Here is a 22,195-nt window from a genome sequence, read left to right on the forward strand (position 1 = left end):
TGGTACTCCACTTGACTGTTCACCGTGCCCTCGCCACAAAGCTGTATAGTACACCACTTGTACCAACTCTGACACTCCAGGAGCCACGTTGATCAGGCCCTGATCCACCGGGAGGCCTGGTCGTGGGCCGGGCCGCGGAGGCGTTGATCCCCGGAATGCCCTCCAGGTAGGTAGGTAGACTGCCGGGTCACTACATGAAGAAAACCCTGGCCAGGACACGTCCTGGCAAACTTACACGAACACGCTTCTCTGCTTTCTCTGTACTCGACTGAAGACGCCTACTGCGTAGGCGATACGTTTCGGAATAAAGATACCTAAGTGTTGTACATGTGTGTTATGCTCCAGAAGTTACTGAAGACAAGGGAAGGTCTATTATCCTGGTGATGACGTGATGGTGTTAGACACTTGTGTTGTGGCTGTTGTTATTGTTATAGTACTTCCTTTGTTGCGGTTTTTGTCTGTTGCTGCAAATGATTTTGTTGTCTTCTTCAAGACTTTTGTCTTTGGTTTAGTTGGTGGTGAGTTTTTCCTTGTATTATCACTTTGTGACTTTTATTGCTTTTCTTTGCTTTATGCGGTGGTGATTTTGTTTTGTTGTATTACTGTTGTCTTTGTGGCTTTTATTGCTTTTGGTTTCTTTGGTTTAGTTTTTTCTCTAATTGTTATTTTGAAGGTTTTATTTTGTTGCGTTTATTATTTTTGCTGTGGTTGGTTTTTGTTTCTGCTATTGTTGGCTTTACTTTGGTTGTTTCTGGTTTAACTGTTGTTGGTTTTGGTGTTTCTGGTTTAACTGTTGTTGGTTTTGGTGTTTCTGGTTTAACTGTTGTTGGTTTTGGTGTTTCTGGTTTAACTGTTGTTGGTTTTGGTGTTTCTGATTTAACTGTTGTTGGTTTTGGTGTTTCTGGTTTAACTGTTGTTGGTTTTGGTGTTTCTGGTTTAACTGTTGTTGGTTTTGGTGTTTCTGGTTTAACTGTTGTTGGTTTTGGTGTTTCTGGTTTAACTGTTGTTGGTTTTGGTGTTTCTGGTTTAACTGTTGTTGGTTTTGGTGTTTCTGGTTTAACTGTTGTTGGTTTTGGTGTTTCTGGTTTAACTGTTGTTGGTTTTGGTGTTTCTGGTTTAACTGTTGTTGGTTTTGGTGTTTCTGGTTTAACTGTTGTTGGTTTTGGTGTTTCTGGTTTAAATGTTGTTGGTTTTGGTGTTTCTGGTTTAAATGTTGTTGGTTTTGGTGTTTCTGGTTTAAATGTTGTTGGTTTTGGTGTTTCTGGTTTAACTGTTGTTGGTTTTGGTGTTTCTGGTTTAACTGTTGTTGGTTTTGGTGTTTCTGGTTTAACTGTTGTTGGTTTTGGTGTTTCTGGTTTAACTGTTGTTGGTTTTGGTTTTATACTTTAGCTGTTGGTTTTATTTCTACTAGTGACAATATTTTTAATTGTAGCTGTTGTTTCTGGTGTAGTTGTAGCCGTTGTTGGTATTATTTTTGCTTTAGCTGTCGTTGTTCTGTTTCTGCGTTAGCTGTTACTTTAGCTTTTGTTAGTTTCGTTAATATAACTTTATTTTGATCACAGTTAACATTCACGTCAATTACTTAAGTCATCCTTCGCTATTTTGTGTTATTTCTATGGTTGCTGTTTTTTTTTTCAATCTACGTTTACCTGGAGAGGGGTTTCGGGGGGTCAACGCCCCCGCGGCTCTGAGACCAGGCCTCATGGTGGATCAGGGTCTGATCAACCAGGCTGTTACTGCCCTGGGTTACAATACACAAATGACCCGCAGATAAGAACATAAGAACATAAGAAAGGAGGAACACTGCAGCAGGCCTGTTGGCCCATACTAGGCAGGTCCTTTACAATTCATCCCACTAACAAGCATTTGACCAACCCAATTTTCAATGCTACTGAAGAAATAAGCTCTCAATAGGAGAGAGAAGCTTACAAAGAGGTTTTAGTCCGCCTTACACCATTTACAAAGTCACATTATTATTCCAGTCACGGTATTATGCCTCACAAAAATCACTTAATCCTGTCCCCCAGGTTAAACACCTCCCCCCCATGGACTTTCTTTCGTACGTAGTCATGAAGATGGAGTAGTAATGCTCACCTGGTTGCTGGTGGTCCTGGGACCGTGGAAGGTGAGGTAGAGGCGGTGTAGCAGCTGTAGAATACAACCCACCACCACCAAGGGCACCACCAGTGCCCTCACTACCATGCTCAGGACATGCCACAGAAATACTTGTGTCCAGTGGGCCACCCACACCACCACCCAGCCTAAGGAGGCCACCAGACCTGTGTGTACTGCAGACCTGTTGGTGCACACCATCACAAAATATGCATATAGTAATAATAATAGTAATAATAATAATAATAATAATAATAATAATAATAATAATAATAATAATAATAATAATTTATTATATTTAGAGACAACAGCTGAACCCTAATGGAAATAAATCCCCTCGTCTGACTTTTTTGGGTTATCCTAAGTAATTTACACTATGATAATTGTACATGTGTGTGTACGATAATTGTACTTGTGTGTGTACGATAATTGTACTTCTGTGTGTACCATAATTGTACTTCTGTGTGTACGATAATTGTACTTCTGTGTGTACCATAATTGTACTTGTGTACCATAACTGTACTTATGTGTGAACGATAATTGAACTTATATGTGTACGATAATTGTACTAATACGTGTACCTGTGCCTAATTAAACTTGCTAAGTTTATTTAGGCACAGGTACACATCAGTACAATTATCATACATAGTAATATACATAAGTTACCAATAATAACCCCCCCAAAAAATCCGAGCGACTTATTTCCACTGGGATCCAATAGTGTCTGAGAAGTGGGAGGTAATCTGACTTGATCCTAGGACAGGGATGTTACTACAACTCACTGGAACAAGAGCCCTTCACCAGTATTCCCACCACGTCCTTGAAGGGTTGTTCACAATTACATTACCCCACAAATACTTCCTCTGTGTACTGTGTTGTGGGTTCGTAGTGCAGTATTACACACACTTGTAACTCGGGTTCTTAACAGACTTGTATAATCAAGGACTTTCTCTTATGTAAATGAGCATGCAGATTTATGCTAAATTCAGGAACCTGACGTTTCCTGGCTAGAGGTGCAGCTAAACCAATACAAACTGCTATTATGATCTCCTGAAACGTGCAGAAACTATTCTGACCTTGAACGTGCACAAACTATTCTGATATCCTTAAACGTGTATAAAGTGCTATTTTGTTCTTCTTGACTTAGCAATGAGGCGGCAGTCATAAGAAAATGTGGCTTGAATCAGCATCTGGAACAATTTCAATCAAAACAACACTGTCTACCTCCTTATGTTGGGTCGTTTAGGAAGCAATGTAAAGTTAGGCGCACTTCACGCCTCACGTCATGCTCTCTTTTACACCCAACCTCATATATACACTCAACCTCATATATACACTCAACCTCATATATACACTCAACCTCATATATACACTCAACCTCATATATACACTCAACCTCATATATACACTCAACCTCATATATACACTCAGCCTCATATATACACTCAACCTCATATATACACTCAACCTCATACACTCAACCTCATATATACACTCAACCTCATATATACACTCAACCTCATATATACACTCAGCCTCATATATACACTCAACCTCATATATACACTCAACCTCATATATACACTCAACCTTATATATACACCCAACCTCATATATACACTCAACCTCATATATACACTCAACCTCATATATACACTCAACCTCATATATACACTCAACCTCATATATACACTCAACCTCATATATACACTCAACCTCATATATACACTCAACCTCATATATACACTCAACCTCATATATACACCCAACCTCATATATACACCCAACCTATGTACACTCAACCTCATATATACACCCAACCTCATATATACCCAGGGCCGGATTACCGCATAGGCAAACTAGGCATTTGCCTAGGGCCCCGCGGTCCAAGGGGTTCAGGGGCTCATCCAAGAGGAAACGCAATTTTGAAGAGCCTGCCAATGAAATTATGTTGCTACCAAGGCAGAAATGTAAGACAGCTACATACTTCGTCATTCTGGATTCACTGATTACAGAATTGGTGAAAAGAAAAGAAATCTACCAGAATCTCAATGACAAGTTTGGATTTCTGTTCAAAATTACTACTATGCCAGATGCAGAATTGAAAGAATCTGCATTAAAGTTGCAACAACACCTTTCAGCAGATGTTCAGGACACATTTGTTGAAGAAATAGTTAATTTTTCTGGGTATATGAATCAGATTAAAGCTCCACCTGAAAAATGTGCGCCCTCAGCTGCTTTGAAACATTTAAGAAATGCAGGTATCTCAGAAACCTTCCCTAATGTTGACATAGTGTATCGCCTTTACCTAACACTTCCAGCTACTAACTGTGAAGGAGAACGTTCATTTTCTGTTTTGAAAAGAGTGAAAAAACCAGCTCCGTTCAACAATGAGCCAAGACAAATTGTGTAACCTAGCCTTGTTGACCACTGAGTCTGATCTAACAAGAAATATTGATTTTCAGAATATAATTGATGATTTTGCCAATATGAAATCCAGAAAAAAGTTTATTTAAGAAGTGCCTGTGAATATAAACAATTCTTTACTTTCTTGAGTTTATATGATTTGATAGTCTTATGCATGATGCAATGATAATAATGGTCAGTGATTTATAAAGGGAATAATAGTGCTGTAGTGGTTATGCTGAATATAATAGGTACATGATGTCATTGACCTCATCGCTATAGGGCCGTGAGATTGTGCTGCACACACGCTCCTGGTTGAGAGGCCTTCCTGCGCAGATTGATTTTCACAAGATGGCGCAGAATACAAGAAGGCGTGTCAACACTGTGTGCTTTGATTTAGTGAGGGGTGTAGTTACACCTCAGTCCGCACAGGTGATTCTACCTTTGATTATTCGCGACACATACGGCATTGCTGAGCAAGATTTGTATGGAGTATTGCTCAACAGGGCTTACCGGATATGATGAGAGTAAGACACATGTGCAACATCTGGGTATCTTTATTGTAGACGTTTCGCCATCCAGTGGCTTTATCAATACAAATTCTAGGACATAACTTGAAGACAGTAGAACTATGTACAGAAGATGAGGTAATCAGTCCCTCAAACTAGGAGTAGGTGCGAACAGCACCATAGTCGTGGAGATTCTGAAGCAGAAGAAAGAATCCTGGCGCTTATATAGTAACGTCAGGTGTAGCAGACGAGGGCAGATTCACTGGTAGGCGGGATTCCCCAGTGGAAGTAGGTCCTTCCCAAAGAGATGGGTTAGTTGTAGAAGTAGTTGTCGTAGTCGTGAAGGTTATGTACATGTCCTCAGAATTAAGATTCCATGATGTTGCAGTGTCTGACAAGTTGTGTACGAAATGGTATATAATACCGACAAGATGAGAGTAAGACACATGTGCAACATCTGGGTATCTTTATTGTAGACGTTTCGCCATCCAGTGGCTTTATCAATGCAAATTCTAGGACATAACTTGAAGACAGTAGAACTATGTACAGAAGATGAGGTAATCAGTCCCTCAAACTAGGAGTAGGTGCGAACAGCACCATAGTCGTGGAGATTCTGAAGCAGAAGAAAGAATCCTGGCGCTTATATAGTAACGTCAGGTGTAGCAGACGAGGGCAGATTCACTGGTAGGCGGGATTCCCCAGTGGAAGTAGGTCCTTCCCAAAGAGATGGGTTAGTTGTAGAAGTAGTTGTCGTAGTCGTGAAGGTTATGTACATGTCCTCAGAATTAAGATTCCATGATGTTGCAGTGTCTGACAAGTTGTGTACGAAATGGTATATAATACCGACAAGATGAGAGTAAGACACATGTGCAACATCTGGGTATCTTTATTGTAGACGTTTCGCCATCCAGTGGCTTTATCAATACAAATTCTAGGACATAACTTGAAGACAGTAGAACTATGTACAGAAGATGAGGTAATCGGTCCCTCAAACTAGGAGTAGGTGGGAACAGCACCATAGTCGTGGAGATTCTGAAGCAGAAGAAAGAATCCTGGCGCTTATATAGTAACGTCAGGTGTAGCAGACGAGGGCATATTCACTGGTAGGCGGGATTCCCCAGTGGAAGTAGGTCCTTCCCAAAGAGATGGGTTAGTTGTAGAAGTAGTTGTCGTAGTCGTGAAGGTTATGTACATGTCCTCAGAATTAAGATTCCATGATGTTGCAGTGTCTGACAAGTTGTGTACGAAATGGTATATAATACCGACAAGATGAGAGTAAGACACATGTGCAACATCTGGGTATCTTTATTGTAGACGTTTCGCCATCCAGTGGCTTTATCAATACAAATTCTAGGACATAACTTGAAGACAGTAGAACTATGTACAGAAGATGAGGTAATCAGTCCCTCAAACTAGGAGTAGGTGCGAACAGCACCATAGTCGTGGAGATTCTGAAGCAGAAGAAAGAATCCTGGCGCTTATATAGTAACGTCAGGTGTAGCAGACGAGGGCATTTCGTACACAACTTGTCAGACACTGCAACATCATGGAATCTTAATTCTGAGGACATGTACATAACCTTCACGACTACGACAACTACTTCTACAACTAACCCATCTCTTTGGGAAGGACCTACTTCCACTGGGGAATCCCGCCTACCAGTGAATATGCCCTCGTCTGCTACACCTGACGTTACTATATAAGCGCCAGGATTCTTTCTTCTGCTTCAGAATCTCCACGACTATGGTGCTGTTCGCACCTACTCCTAGTTTGAGGGACTGATTACCTCATCTTCTGTACATAGTTCTACTGTCTTCAAGTTATGTCCTAGAATTTGTATTGATAAAGCCACTGGATGGCGAAACGTCTACAATAAAGATACCCAGATGTTGCACATGTGTCTTACTCTCATCTTGTCGGTATTATATACCATTTCGTACACAACTTACCGGATATTCGTTAAGCTACGATCAACGGCAGTGTATGAGCGCCTGGTGGAGCAGTATCAAGATGGCTGTGTGGACGTTAACTCGGCAATACGAGTTCGTCTAATTGATGTGTCGCGACACTACACTTGGGTAAAGGTACGTAACGTGCCTTTCGAAGCTGACGAGGCAGACATACGGAACGTTTTTGAACGTTACGGTACTGTGCATCTGGCAACAGCAGGTACCTGGGTGGATGGGGCGTACGCCGGCTTGCCAGAGGGTACGTTCAATCTGAAGATGACGCTGAGGCATTCCATCCCATCGTTTGTCATCCTGGAAGACTTCCGGACACAAGTGATGGTGTATTATGCAGGGCAGCGCAAGACTTGCAGGCTATGTGGCGCTTATGACCATATGGCAGCCCAGTGTGGGAGGCAGCAGCGACGACAGGATGCAAACAGAGGGACGGAGCGAGGGCCTGACCCAATGGCGGGGCCTGTCAGCGGGACACCTGTAAAGGGCCATAGTTCTTCTTGGAGCGAGGAGGTGGAGAGAGAGTTCCCGACGGTGGGGTCGAGCCCAACAATGCCTGTAGGCTCTATGGTCTCCGCTTTGGTGGAAGGGGAGACCAAGCTGAGTGGAGAGGAACGAGTGGAGGATGTGGCTTCAGAGCAGTTGACGGACAGGTTTTTGGAGACGACGAGAGCTGGGGATGATGTGCAGTCGGTGGAAGGGCCAGAGGAGAGTGATGACGAGAGGAGAGGCAGTCAGCTGACTGCGGGTGCCGCTTCTACGAGAGTGGTGACCTTGATCGAGGTGGTGGCGGAGGTACATTGTGAGGCATCCCCCGACCAGAACATGGATGCAGAGAGTGTTCGGCGAAAGAGGGCGGCAACGCACTCTGATTCCAATGATGTCTTGACCCCGGTGCAGAGGCCGGGGAAGAAACCGTGGGCTGACATGGTGAGTGGAGGCACCACAGGTGTGTCTGGTCAGGTGTTCGACCGGGGGGAATCGCGCTCACAGTGGAGAGCATGGTGGGAAGAGTAGGAAGGCTAGTAATGCACCTATGAAAGAAGTTCCAGGGCAGCGTGTAAAATCCTTAAAGAAGGTTTCAGGTGTATGACTGTGAATGTAAATGGGATGTGTGCGAATGTGAAGCGTTTGTGGCTCCAGGGGTTTTTGAGATGTTATGCCATAGATATTGTGTTTGTGGAGGAGCATAACTTTAAGGTTGGTCGGGATTTGAATGTGGCTGGATATCGTGTGTTTGTGGCATATTCGGAACGTTTGAAGGGTGGGGTTGGGATCCTGATTCGGGAGACGAGCCCGTTTATTGTCATTAGATGTGAGGGAGGGGAGGAGGGTAGGGTACTCCGGGTAGATGGATGGTGGAGAGGTGAGCGACTGGCAGTGGTTTGTGTGTATGCGCCGGCGGAGCGTGATGTAAGGGTGAAGAATGAATTTGTGCGTGATGTTTTGGTTTATTATTTGAGATCTCTTCCCTCGGTAACAATCGTAGGCGGTGATTGGAATTGTATAGTACGTAGAAAGGATGTGGAGCCACGGGGGGCAGGGTGCTTTTTGGTTAGCCTAAGGGATCTTTTGCTGGGCATGGGGTTAAGGGATGTTATTGGAGGTGGGGACCTAATGGTTGAGCATACGTTTCATAGACAGGGATACGCGGCCAGGCTCGATAGGTTATATGTGACGAGAAGTGCGCGGGTGATGTGTGTGCGTATGGTAGATGCTGTATACACGGATCATAGAGCTGTTTATACGGACTTGACTTGGGCCAGCTTACCTAAGAGGTATCCAGGGCATTGGAAGTTAAATGTGAGACTTCTTGGGGTGGAGGAGGCGGGGTTAGATTTTAGGACAATGTGGGAGAATTTGTGGGGAGAGGGTAGGGATGTGGGTGACTTGCTGGGGTGGTGGGATGGGGTAGCTAAGGAGAGGATCTGGCTGTTTTATGTGCGATCGGGAAAGTACCAGGGTTGGATGACGTATGGGTTGCAGCAGTATTTCGAGGGTAGGTTGCAAAGTTGTTATGAGAGGGGCGTGCAGGCAGGGCATTATCCCATGGAGGAAATCGAGTTGTTAAAAGGGAGGATTCGAGATTTGCAGAATGACAGATTTGATGTGGTGAGAGTGCAGGGTGGAATTGAAGAGGCGGTGTGGGGTGATCGCCCATCGGCCTGTGTGTTATGGGGACAGAGGCAGCGCCGTATGGCTATGGAAATTGATAGGCTGGTGGTACATGAGGACTTAGGTGGATATAGGGCGGGACAGGAGTTAAGAACAATGGAGGCGATGAGTGATTACGTGGATAGGTGGTTTGGCAAAAAATTACCGAGTGTAGGGGTGGATGTGGAGGCTTTTGGGAGGTTGGGGGAGAATGTATCTTGTGTGCTAAGTGGCAGTGATCGCATGGCGTTGGGGGGGATATTGAAGAAGGGGAGGTGTGGAGGGCTTTGGAGGGGATGGCACGAGGTAAGGCACCAGGTTTGGATGGCTTGCCCTGCGAGTTTTATGTGAGCCATTGGAATGTGTTGAAGTCCTTCTTAGTAGAACTAATGAATACGATGAAAAGGGAGAGGAGGATGGGCAGGTTGCAAGGAACTGCGGTTGTGGTTTTAGTGCCAAAAGGTAAGAGACAAGACACGGTGCAGGACTTTAGGATAATATCATTGCTGTGTGCTGATTATAAGATTTTTGCAAAAATTTTAGGAAATAGGATGAAGTGTGTGGTGGATAGAGTGGTTGCGAGAGGACAATATGGTGTGTCTGGGAGAACGATGTATGACGGGCATAGTATTATAAAGAATTTTGTGGAAGGGTCGGGAGGGGAGCAGGCGGCGTATGATAGTGTAGAACGTGAGGTGTTCTGGTACATATTAAGGAGGAAGGGTTTTGGGAAGGAGGTGGTGCACTGGGCAGAGACATTGTATACAGGTGTGGGAGTGTGTGTACAGGTAAATGGGAAGTTGGGGGAGTGGGTATCCATGGGTCGGGGTATTAGGCAGGGTTGTCCCCTGTCTCAATTGTTGTTTGCCTGTTTAACAGACCCTTTCTATAGAAAGGTGGAAGCGTGTATGGAGGTGGATTGGGGAGTAGGAAGTGGAGAGCAGGGAATAATAGGGTACGTGGATGACATGACAATACTCATGCGAACGCAGAGGAGTTTACGTGTGGTTGGAGACGTTATTGATAATTTCGCAGGGGTTACCGGTTTAAGAGTTAATGTGGAAAAATAAAAATTACTGGTCTTAGGAGATTGGGTGGGAAGAGAGAGTTGGGGAAGGAATGTACATTGGAATATGGTGGACAGGATAAAAGTGTGTGGAATAGTGTATATGGGTAGTGCGAGAGAGGCGAGGATGGTTAATTCTGGACTTGTTGTGGATCAAGTGGTGGGGCGATTGGATGGGTTGAGACCAACTCATTTGACAGTACATCAGCGTGCGATTGTTGTGAATGTGTTGTTATACAGTAAAGTCTGGCACGTGGTAGCGGTATATCCGTTAGCAGGTACGGATGTTACGAGGCTGTTAAAGAGGGTTTTCCATTTTCTTTGGGGTTCCGGGTGTGAATGGTTGAGTAGGAGTGTGGTTACTTTACCGGTCAACAGAGGAGGATTGGGGTCGATTGATTTACGGTTAAGAGTAAAGTGTATTTATTTGAAGTGGGGGTTACGCTGTGTGCGGGGTCAAGCGGGGAGGGGCGTGAATGACTTCCATGAAGAGGTGCGAATCTGGTGGGGAGGGTCGGAGATAAAGGTGTGTGAAGACGTGTTGCGGGCGTTGCTGCATGTACGGGACCCTAATAAAGTTCGAGTGGGTGTTTTAGAGCGTGTTGTAAGGGTGAAGGTAGTCGCGAAGGCTGAGAGTATCTACCCTATGTATGCGTGGAAGGATATATGGGAGAGATTACGGTTGATGCGGTTGATGCGCGTGTGTCCAAATGTGCGAGAGGTATTTTTCCGTTTTCTCCATGGTATACTGCGGTCGGGTGCTGCACTTAAGGAAAGATGGTTGATGGTTGAGGGCGCGTGTCGGGTGTGCGGGGATGAGGAGACGGCGTTTCATGTAGTGTATTTTTGTGATAATTTGGGGAGTATCAGGGAATGGATTTGTAAGGTTCTGAGGACAGTGGGAGGAGGCGGGATATCAGTATTGAGGGCGTTAAGTTTGGACGTGGGAGACGTCTAGGCGCCTGTGCAACATGCAATCACGTATATAATTGCGGATTTTGTTTTTGTATCCTGGGCGATGAGAAGGAATGGGGATTGGGAGGTGCGCAAAAGGGTGTTGGCGGCGACCATTTATAGAACGTTGTGTTGTAATCGGGAAATATATGGAAGTCGCTGGGACCAGGCTTTTTCAGCAGGGTATCGTAGTATGAGTGTGAGAGCATTGTTAGCGTTGTGAAACGGGGGGGGGGGGGGGGTTGAATTTCAGGGGATGGAACGGGCTTGTCTCCGGGGTTGGGTATGCACAAGGGCTGTGTTGCTGTGTGTATCAGTGTAATGTGTGGTTGTGGTAAATGTGGTTGTGTGAGAGGATGTGGTGGTGCAGTTATATAATGTGTTATAGATGTCTTATGTCAGAGTCTACTGCCTTCTTTCTTTGTTGAAGTACTTGATTTACCTTTAGGCTTTGCCCTGGCAAACGGGCTTTTGTGTTTGTACCGAGCATTTTATTGCTATATTATATAATGTGTATAGCCTGTAGATGAATGCGGAATGATTATGGCTTTTCTAGTTTTGTGGCTGACTCGTAAGACTTGTGGTAAGGCGAGTATGTGTGACTGTAGGGTACTTATGTACTGGTGGGTTAGATGAGTAAGAGTATGTACTTTGTTTTATCATGAGATTGTGATGTAGGATCTTTCATTTATTGATTATTTGTGTAGGTTGTGCGTAACTGATATATTTATATATTTATCGTAATATTCTTCTTATTGTATTGTGCATTGCCAATATGTCACAGTAATATTATGTAAATAGTGTATACCTGAAAGGATTATGAATTTAATTATATTATTGAACCTGTTACAGGGGTCACCTACATGTTATGTCCTTGTTGTTGTTCTTGTGTAAATAGGATTAAAAATTACCCATCTTTCTTAATGTTATGTTTTGTCACAAGCGATATTTTCTAGTATATTTGTGTAACCTCTTTGTGTCTGTTAATATTGTGTTTATTTGCTATTGTACGTTCTGAGGGATTGTGTTTCAAAATGTGTTGATATTAAATGTATATAAACCCTTGTTTAAGTTTTTTTTATGTTAAGCTATGTATTGTGTTTTAAATAAAATATAAAAAAATAATGGTCAGTGATTTATAAATGGAATAACAGTGCTGTAGTGGATATGCTGAATATAATAGGTACATGATGTCACTACTTTAATAGCCTAATCTAGTAATACTATGCTGTCTTGAGTTTATTCTCTTTAAAATGCATGATTTAACAAGATAGTTATAATGGCTGTTGGTAAATGGTTTTGGTTGTCTTGATGTACTTTCCCTATTAAATTTAATCTAAATAGCCAGAATGTACTTAATTAGACCTTAAACAGGCTCACACCGACCCCCCCCCCCATCCCCAAGCTGGAAGGGGTCGCTTCGCTTACCCGTAACTCAAAGGGGCCCCGCCAATCTGAACAGCCTAGGGCCCTATATAAACCATTTATTTCCAGCCTAGGGCCCGGAGACTTCTTAATCCGGCCCTGTATATACCCTCAACCTCATATACACTACACCTCATATATACACTCAACCTCATATATACACCCAACCTCATATATACACCCAACCTCATATGTACACTCAACCTCATATATACACTCAACCTTATACATACACTCAACCTCATATATACACTCAACCTCATATATACACTCCTCATATATACCCTCAACCTCATATATACACTCAACCTCATATATACACTCAACCTCATATATACACTCAACCTCATATATACACTCAACCTCATATATACACTCAACCTCATATATACACCCAACCTCATATATACACAACCTCATATATACACTCAACCTCATATATACACCCAACCTCATATATACACCCAACCTCATGTGTACACCCAACCTCATATATACACAACCTCATATATACACTCAACCTCAAATATACCCTCAACCTCATATATACACTCAACCTCATATATACACTCCTCATATATACACTCAACCTCATATATACACTCCTCATATATACACTCAACCTCATATATACACCCAACCTCATATATATACACTCAACCTCATATGTACACTCAACCTTATATATACTCAACCTCATATATACACTCAACCTCATATATACACTCAACCTCATACACACACTCAACCTCATATATACACTCAACCTATATACACTCAACCTCATATATACACAGTGAACCTCATATATACACTGAACCTCATATACACTCAACCTCATATATACACTCAACCTCATATATACACTCAACCTCACATATACACTCAACTTCACATATACACTCAACCTCATATATACACTCAACCTCATATATACACTCAACCTCACATATACACTCAACCTCACATATACACTCAACCTCACATATACACTCAACCTCATATATACACTCAACCTCATATATACACTCAACCTCACATATACACTCAACCTCATATATACACTCAACCTCATATATACACTCAACCCCATATATACACAACCTCACATATACACTCAACCTCACATATACACTCATAAGAACATAAGAAAGGAGGAACACTGCAGCAGGCCTGTTGGCCCATACTAGGCAGGTCCTTTACAATTCATCCCACTAACAACATTTGACCAACCCAATTTTCAATGCCACCCAAGAAACAAGCTCCGATGTGCAAGTCCCTCTCAAATCCAACCCCTCCCACTCATGTACTTATCCAACCTAAATTTGAAACTACCCAAAGTCCCAGCCTCAATAACCCAACTAGGTAGACTGTTCCACTCATCAACTACCCTATTTCTAAACCAATACTTTCCTATGTCCTTTCTAAATCTAAACTTATCTAATTTAAATCCATTACTGCGGGTTCTCTCTTGGAGAGATATCCTCAAGACTTTGTTAATATCCCCTTTATTAATACCTATCTTCCACTTGTACACTTCGATCAGGTCTCCCCTCATTCTTCGTCTAACAAGTGAATGTAACTTAAGAGTCTTCAATCTTTCTTCATAAGGAAGATTTCTAATGCTATGTATTAATTTAGTCATCCTACGCTGAATGTTTTCTAACGAATTTATGTCCATTCTGTAATATGGAGACCAGAATTGAGCTGCATAATCTAGGTGAGACCTTACTAATGATGTATAAAGCTGCAGTATGACCTCTGGACTTCTGTTGCTTACACTTCTTGATATAAATCCCAGTAATCTATTTGCCTTATTACGTACGCTTAGGCATTGCTGTCTTGGTTTAAGGTTGCTGCTTACCATAACCCCCAAGTCCCTTTCGCAATCTGTATGGCTAAGTTCTACATTATTTAACTTATAAGTGCTAGGGTTATGGACACTCCCGAGCTTCAGAACCTTGCATTTATCTACATTGAACTGCATCTGCCACTTTTCTGACCAAGAGTAGAGTTTGTCTAAATCCTCCTGAAGTTCCCTAACATCTACGTTTGAATCAATTATCCTACCTATCTTCGTGTCATCGGCGAATTTGCTCATATCACTAGTAATTCCTTCATCAACCTCATATATACACTCAACCTCACATATACACTCAACCTCACATATACACTCAACCTCATATACACTCAACCTCACATATGAACATTGAAATGGTATGAAATACCGACAGATTGTTAGGTAAGACACATATGCAACAGTTAGGTATCTTTATTTCGAAACGTTTCGCCTACACAGTAGGCTTCTTCAGTCGAGTACAGAAAGGTTGATAGAAGCAGAAGATACTTGAAGACGATGTAATCAGTCCATCACCCTTAAAGTTTTGAGGTGGTCAGTCCCTCAGTCTGGAGAAGAGCATTGTTCCGTTGTCTGAAACAATTGTTTCAGACAACGGAACAATGCTCTTCTCCAGACTGAGGGACTGACCACCTCAAAACTTTAAGGGTGATGGACTGATTACATCGTCTTCAAGTATCTTCTGCTTCTATCAACCTTTCTGTACTCGACTGAAGAAGCCTACTGTGTAGGCGAAACGTTTCGAAATAAAGATACCTAACTGTTGCATATGTGTCTTACCTAACAACCTCACATATACACTCAACCTCATATATACACTCAACCTCATATATACACTCAACCTCACATATACACTCAACCTCACATATACACTCAACCTCACATATACACTCAACCTCACATATACACTCAACCTCACATATTCCCTGGACCTGTATTCCCTGGAACGCAGGAGGGAGAGATACATGATTATATACACCTGGAAAATCCTAGAGGGACTAGTACCGAACTTGCACACGAAAATCACTCACTACGAAAGCAAAAGACTTGGCAGACGATGCACCATCCCCCCAATGAAAAGCAGGGGTGTCACTAGCACGTTAAGAGACCATACAATAAGTGTCAGGGGCCCGAGACTGTTCAACTGCCTCCCAGCACACATAAGGGGGATTACCAACAGACCCCTGGCAGTCTTCAAGCTGGCACTGGACAAGCACCTAAAGTCAGTTCCTGATCAGCCGGGCTGTGGCTCGTACGTTGGTTTGCGTGCAGCCAGCAGCAACAGCCTGGTTGATCAGGCGCTGATCCACCAGGAGGCCTGGTCACAGACCGGGCCGCGGGGGCGTTGACCCCCGAAACTCTCTCCAGGTAAACTCCAGGTATACACTCAACCCCATATATACACAACCTCACATATACACTCAACCTCCCATATACACTCAACCTCATATATACACTCAACCTCACATATACACTCAACCTCATATATACACTCAACCTCACATATACACAACCTCACATATACACTCAACCTCACACATACACTCAACCTCATATATACACTCAACCTCATATATACACTCAACCTCATATATACACAACCTCACATATACACTCAACCTCCCATATACACTCAACCTCATATACACTCAACCTCACATATACACTCAACCTCATATATACACTCAACCTCACATATACACTCAACCTCACATATACACTCAACCTGAACATCAAAATGGTATACAATACCGACAGGTTGATAGGTAAGACACATATGCAACAGTTAGACAACTTTATTCCGAAACGTTTCGCCTACACAGTAGGCTTCTTCAGTCGAATACAGAAAGTAGGCAGGAACAGTAGAGATGTGAAGACGATGTAATCAGTCCATCACCCTTAAAGTCGTAGAATTTGAGGTTGTCAGTCCCTCGGCCTGGAGAAGTTCAGTTCCATAGTCAGGAACTATCTGAAGATCAAGCGACAGTGCGGAGACTTAAATACTGTCGGAAGGAGAGGTGCAGGGTAGTAGTAGTAGTAGTAGTAGTAGTAGTAGTAGTAGTAGTAGTGAGAGGCAACTGAGAGGTCATGTCCCTCTCAGATCCAACCCTTCTCACTTGAAAAGCTTGTCCAAGGTGTTTTCTGTACCAAGATGCCGCGTGTTGCAGTGTCTGACAAGATGAACATCAAAATGGTATACAATACCGACAGGTTGATAGGTAAGACACATATGCAACAGTTAGACAACTTTATTCCGAAACGTTTCGCCTACACAGTAGGCTTCTTCAGTCGAATACAGAAAGTAGGCAGGAACAGTAGAGATGTGAAGACGATGTAATCAGTCCATCACCCTTAAAGTCGTAGAATTTGAGGTTGTCAGTCCCTCGGCCTGGAGAAGTTCAGTTCCATAGTCAGGAACTATCTGAAGATCAAGCGACAGTGCGGAGACTTAAATACTGTCGGAAGGAGAGGTGCAGGGTAGTAGTAGTAGTAGTAGTAGTAGTAGTAGTAGTAGTAGTAGTAGTGAGAGGCAACTGAGAGGTCATGTCCCTCTCAGATCCAACCCTTCTCACTTGAAAAGCTTGTCCAAGGTGTTTTCTGTACCAAGATGCCGCGTGTTGCAGTGTCTGACAAGATGAACATCAAAATGGTATACAATACCGACAGGTTGATAGGTAAGACACATATGCAACAGTTAGACAACTTTATTCCGAAACGTTTCGCCTACACAGTAGGCTTCTTCAGTCGAATACAGAAAGTAGGCAGGAACAGTAGAGATGTGAAGACGATGTAATCAGTCCATCACCCTTAAAGTCGTAGAATTTGAGGTTGTCAGTCCCTCGGCCTGGAGAAGTTCAGTTCCATAGTCAGGAACTATCTGAAGATCAAGCGACAGTGCGGAGACTTAAATACTGTCGGAAGGAGAGGTGCAGGGTAGTAGTAGTAGTAGTAGTAGTAGTAGTAGTAGTAGTAGTGAGAGGCAACTGAGAGGTCATGTCCCTCTCAGATCCAACCCTTCTCACTTGAAAAGCTTGTCCAAGGTGTTTTCTGTACCAAGATGCCGCGTGTTGCAGTGTCTGACAAGATGAACATCAAAATGGTATACAATACCGACAGGTTGATAGGTAAGACACATATGCAACAGTTAGACAACTTTATTCCGAAACGTTTCGCCTACACAGTAGGCTTCTTCAGTCGAATACAGAAAGTAGGCAGGAACAGTAGAGATGTGAAGACGACTTTAAGGGTGATGGACTGATTACATCGTCTTCACATCTCTACTGTTCCTGCCTACTTTCCTGTTGTATGTGATGTGCCTTGTGACCTGTCGAACAGTAATGCCGACACGTATGTGTTGTATCAGTAACGCTGCAACGCGGCTATCTGTGCAAGAAAAAACACCCCTTGGTTCAAGCTCAATGAGGCCCGGAGTTCGGACCTCCTGAAGGTTGGACATGTTCTCGAACCTCTCACTACTGCTGCTACTGCCTGCTACTGCCTGCGGACATGACCTCTCAGTTGCCTCTCACTACTACTACTACTACTACTACTACTACTACTACTACTACTACTACTACCCTGCACCTCTCCTTCCGACAGTATTTAAGTCTCCGCACTGTCGCTTGATCTTCAGATAGTTCCTGACTATGGAACTGAACTTCTCCAGGCCGAGGGACTGACAACCTCAAATTCTACGACTTTAAGGGTGATGGACTGATTACATCGTCTTCACATCTCTACTGTTCCTGCCTACTTTCTGTATTCGACTGAAGAAGCCTACTGTGTAGGCGAAACGTTTCGGAATAAAGTTGTCTAACTGTTGCATATGTGTCTTACCTATCATACACTCAACCTCACACATACACTCAACCTCATATATACACTCAACCTCCCCTTCCAAGTTAATTTGTCTTGATAAAGTCCCTGTGTGGGCGAAACCTCATCATTAAATCTTCAATGTATCTGTATTTGTGTACTTAATCAGGAGAGACTTTCCCATCAATACCATGTGACGCCACTTATTTTTTCATCGTTCTCTTGTGCTGAATTCTATCCGAGGACTTAATGAAATCTAAATAAACATCGTGGCACACACTGTCTTTGTCTACTGGTTAAATATCTTAGTAAGGTCACCAGATTTACCAAGCAAGAATCCCCTCCATCGTCATCTATAATTAATATTATATTCAGAAAGCTCTAGACACGTAGGTGTTTAACAACACTTAAGAAATGGGAGGTAAAGCGAGGGTTAGTTGTAATTCCTTGGATCAAGAGCACTTCACTAGCATCACTCTCCTTGAAGGGACCTCCTCATGATAATTGAAAACTCACTTGATTAAACTATGCTAATTAAGGTGAACTGGAAGTGCAGTCTTTAATATGGATTCCAAAAATTAGGGTCAGGCCGATAGGACGCCAGTTCCAATCTACTGAGCTATCACAATGTTCGTAAATAAACATCCAGTTAGTTACCTTCCAGAATTCTTGCATCATGAACTTTTTTAGTAATTTATTAGATTATAGCAAATTGTTTTCAAAGTTTATCTTTGCGTACACTAACAGTTTGAGAAGTCAAGTGTGGATCTTCTGCACGATGTATATATGTCGTGCCGAACAAGTAAAACTTACTATTTTGGCTTAAATAGCAGCGCACTTCTTGCCGAATAGGGTAAGCGATAACTTGTGTGTGCAATAATTTCGCAAAAAATCATTCTGAATCTAACGAAAAAAAAATTCAGTGTTTATTATTAAATTACTGTAAAGAAGAAATGCATAAAGTCATAAATGAAATTGACAGAAACCCAAAATATTTCTTTTATGCCAAATCGAAGTCGAAAACAACGTCCAGTATTGGGCCCGTACTTAGACAAGATGGGTCCTACACAGGTGACAGCAAGGAAAAGAGTGAGCTACTCAAGTCCCAATATGACCCGGTTTTTAGCGAGCTTCTAACCAGACTGAGTGGAAGACCTAAATGATTTTATGAGTGAGACACAGAATTTTATTGATTCAAACCTATCTGATATTATCCTCACACCAAATGACTTCGAAAAGGCGATAAATGACATGCCCATGCACTCTGCCCCAGGGCCAGACTCAAGGAACTCCGTGCTCATCAAGAATTGCAAGAAATCCCTATCACGTGCTTTTAACATCCCGTGGAGAGGAACCATGGACACAGGGGTCGTCCCACAGCTGCTAAAAACAACTGCCCCACAAAGGGGGCAGTAAAGCAATAGCAAAGAACTATAGACCAAGAGCGCTAACATCCCATATAAAATTCTTTGAAAGGGTTTTAAGAAGCAAGATCGCAACTCATCTAGATATCCATCAGTTACACAACCCAGGACAACATGGGTTTAGAGCATGTCGCTCCTGCCTGTCCCAACTAGTGGACTACTATGACAAGGTCCTGGACGCTCTAGAAGTCAAACGAAACGCAGATGTAGTATACACAGACTGCGAAAGCATTCGACAAGTGTGACCATGGTGTAATAGCGCATAAAATGCGTGATAAAGGAATACCAGGAAAAGTTAGTAGATGGATTTATAATTTCCTAACTAACAGAAAACACAGTAGTAGTAAACAGAGTAAAGTCTGAGGCGGCTACTGTGAAAAGCTCTGTTCCACAAGGCACGGTACTCGCTCCCATTCTATTCCTCATCCTTATTTCTGACAAAGACAGATGTAAGCCATAGCTCAGTGTCTTCCTTTGCGGATCACACCCGGATTGCCATGACAGTGACCTTCATCGAAGACACCACAAGACTTCAAGCGGACATCAACCAAATCTTCAAATGGGCCACTCAAAATAAATATGAAGTTCAACGAGGAGACATTTCAAACACTCAGATATGGGAAACTTGAGGAAATTAAAACTGTATCAGGGTATACGACAAATTCTAACCATACAGTAGAGGGGAAAAGTAGTGTGAAGGATCTGGGAGTGATAATGTCAGAGGATTTCGCCTTCAAAGACCATAAAACGTATCCACATCATCTACTAGGAAAATGATAGGATGGATAATGAGAACCTTCAAAACTAGGGACGTCAAGCCCATGATGATTCTCTTCAAATCGCTTGTGCTCTCTAGGCTGGAATCCATCTGTACACCAACTGCCCCCTTGAAGGCAGGTGAAACTGCTGACCTGGAGAGTGTACAAAGAACTTTCACGGCACACGTAAGTACGATAAGGCACCTAAATTACTGGGAACGGTTGAAGGTCCTTGATCTGTATTCCTTGGAATGCAGGCGAGAGAGATACATGATGATATATACACTTGGAAGGTCCTGGAGGAATTAGTACCAAACTTGCACACGAAAATCACTCCCTATGAAAGGAAAAGACTCGGCAGAAGATGCAACATTCCCCCGATGAAAAGCAGGGGCGCCACGAGTACACAGAGACAACACAATAAGTGTCAGGGGCCCAAGACTGTTCAACTGCCTCCCACCATACATAAGGGGGATTACCAATAGATCCCTGGGTGTCTTTACGAAGGCACTAACTAGATAGGCACCTAAAGTCAGTACCTGACCAACCGGGCTGTGGTTCGTACGTCAGTTTGCGTGTGGCCAGCAGTAACAGCCTGGTTGATTAGACCCTGATCCACCATAAGGCCTAGTCTGACCGAGCCGCGGGGGCGCTGACCCTCGAAACCCTCCAGGTATAGCAGCTTCCGATTTAACTCTGTTTATCACTACTTTTTGTGTTCGATTGTTTAGAAAATTGAAGATGCATCTGCCTATTTCGCCTGCCAATTATCCCTTTAGCACGCATTTTGTGTGCTATTACACCATGATCGCACTTGTCAAATGCTTTTGCAAAATCTGTGTATACTACATCTGCATTGTTTTTCCAGTGCATCCAAGACCATATCATAGTGGTCCAGTAGTTGCAAGAGGCAGGAGTGACCTACTCTGAACCCATATTGTCCTGGATTGTGCAATTTTCGGGAGTCCAAGTGGTTTGCAATTCTGCTTCTTAGAACTCTTTCAAAGATTTTTATAATGTGGGACGTTAAAACTATTGGTCTATAGTTCTTAGCTATTGCTTTGCTGCCACATCTATGGAGTGGGGCTATATCTGTTGTTTTTAGTGACTGTGGAATCTCACCTGTGTCTGTGTTTCTTCTCCACAGCATACTTAGGGCCAACGAGAGAGGTTTCTTGCAGATCTTAATTAGCACACAGTTCCACGAGTTTGGGCCTGGGGCTGAGTGCATGAGTATGTTGTCAATGGCTTTCTCAAAGTCTAGTGGAGTTAGGGATATGTCAGAAATTTGGCCTACACTGACAGGGTTTTGAGGATCATTCATGAAAAAAAATTATTTGGATTGTCTATCTTCAGACTTATTAGGGGCTCGCTGAACACAGTCATATTGAGATTTCAGTATCTCACTCATTTCTTTGTTGTCATCTGTGTAGGATCCGTCTTGTCTGAGCAAAGACTACACTAGATGTGGTTTTTGCCCTGTTTTTGGGATATGAAAAGAAATATTTCGAATTTCTTTCAATTTCACTAATCACTTTTAGCTCCTCTTGTCTCTCCTGGATCCTGCACGAGTCCTTTAACTTAAGCTCAATATTTTCCACTTCCCTGGTTAACGCTACCTTCCGTGTTTCAGATAATCTAGCATTCTTGAGGAGCTCAGTGATTCTTCGTCTTTAGAGGGAGCGTCTCTCTCTTTCCAGCTTACTACTTCTCTTCCTTTCCCTTAGGGAAATATGCCTTGAACACACTTCA

General features: G+C 42.8%; 1 protein-coding gene across 4 annotated transcripts in view; it reads right to left on the reverse strand.

The window, feature by feature from the left end:
- The window catches only part of LOC128704268 (E3 ubiquitin-protein ligase HRD1), a 57,326-nt gene that overhangs the window by 19,297 nt on the left and 15,834 nt on the right, over nucleotides 1–22,195 (reverse strand). For all 4 annotated transcript variants that reach the window (XM_053799357.2, XM_053799356.2, XM_053799355.2 and 1 more), the window contains one exon: nucleotides 2,095–2,296. In XM_053799357.2, coding sequence (XP_053655332.2) covers nucleotides 2,095–2,296 — 202 coding nt within the window. The remainder of the gene's footprint in view (nucleotides 1–2,094; nucleotides 2,297–22,195) is intronic.

The sequence above is a fragment of the Cherax quadricarinatus genome, chromosome 84, assembly GCF_038502225.1.
Source record: "Cherax quadricarinatus isolate ZL_2023a chromosome 84, ASM3850222v1, whole genome shotgun sequence".
Classification (NCBI taxonomy): domain Eukaryota; kingdom Metazoa; phylum Arthropoda; class Malacostraca; order Decapoda; family Parastacidae; genus Cherax; species Cherax quadricarinatus.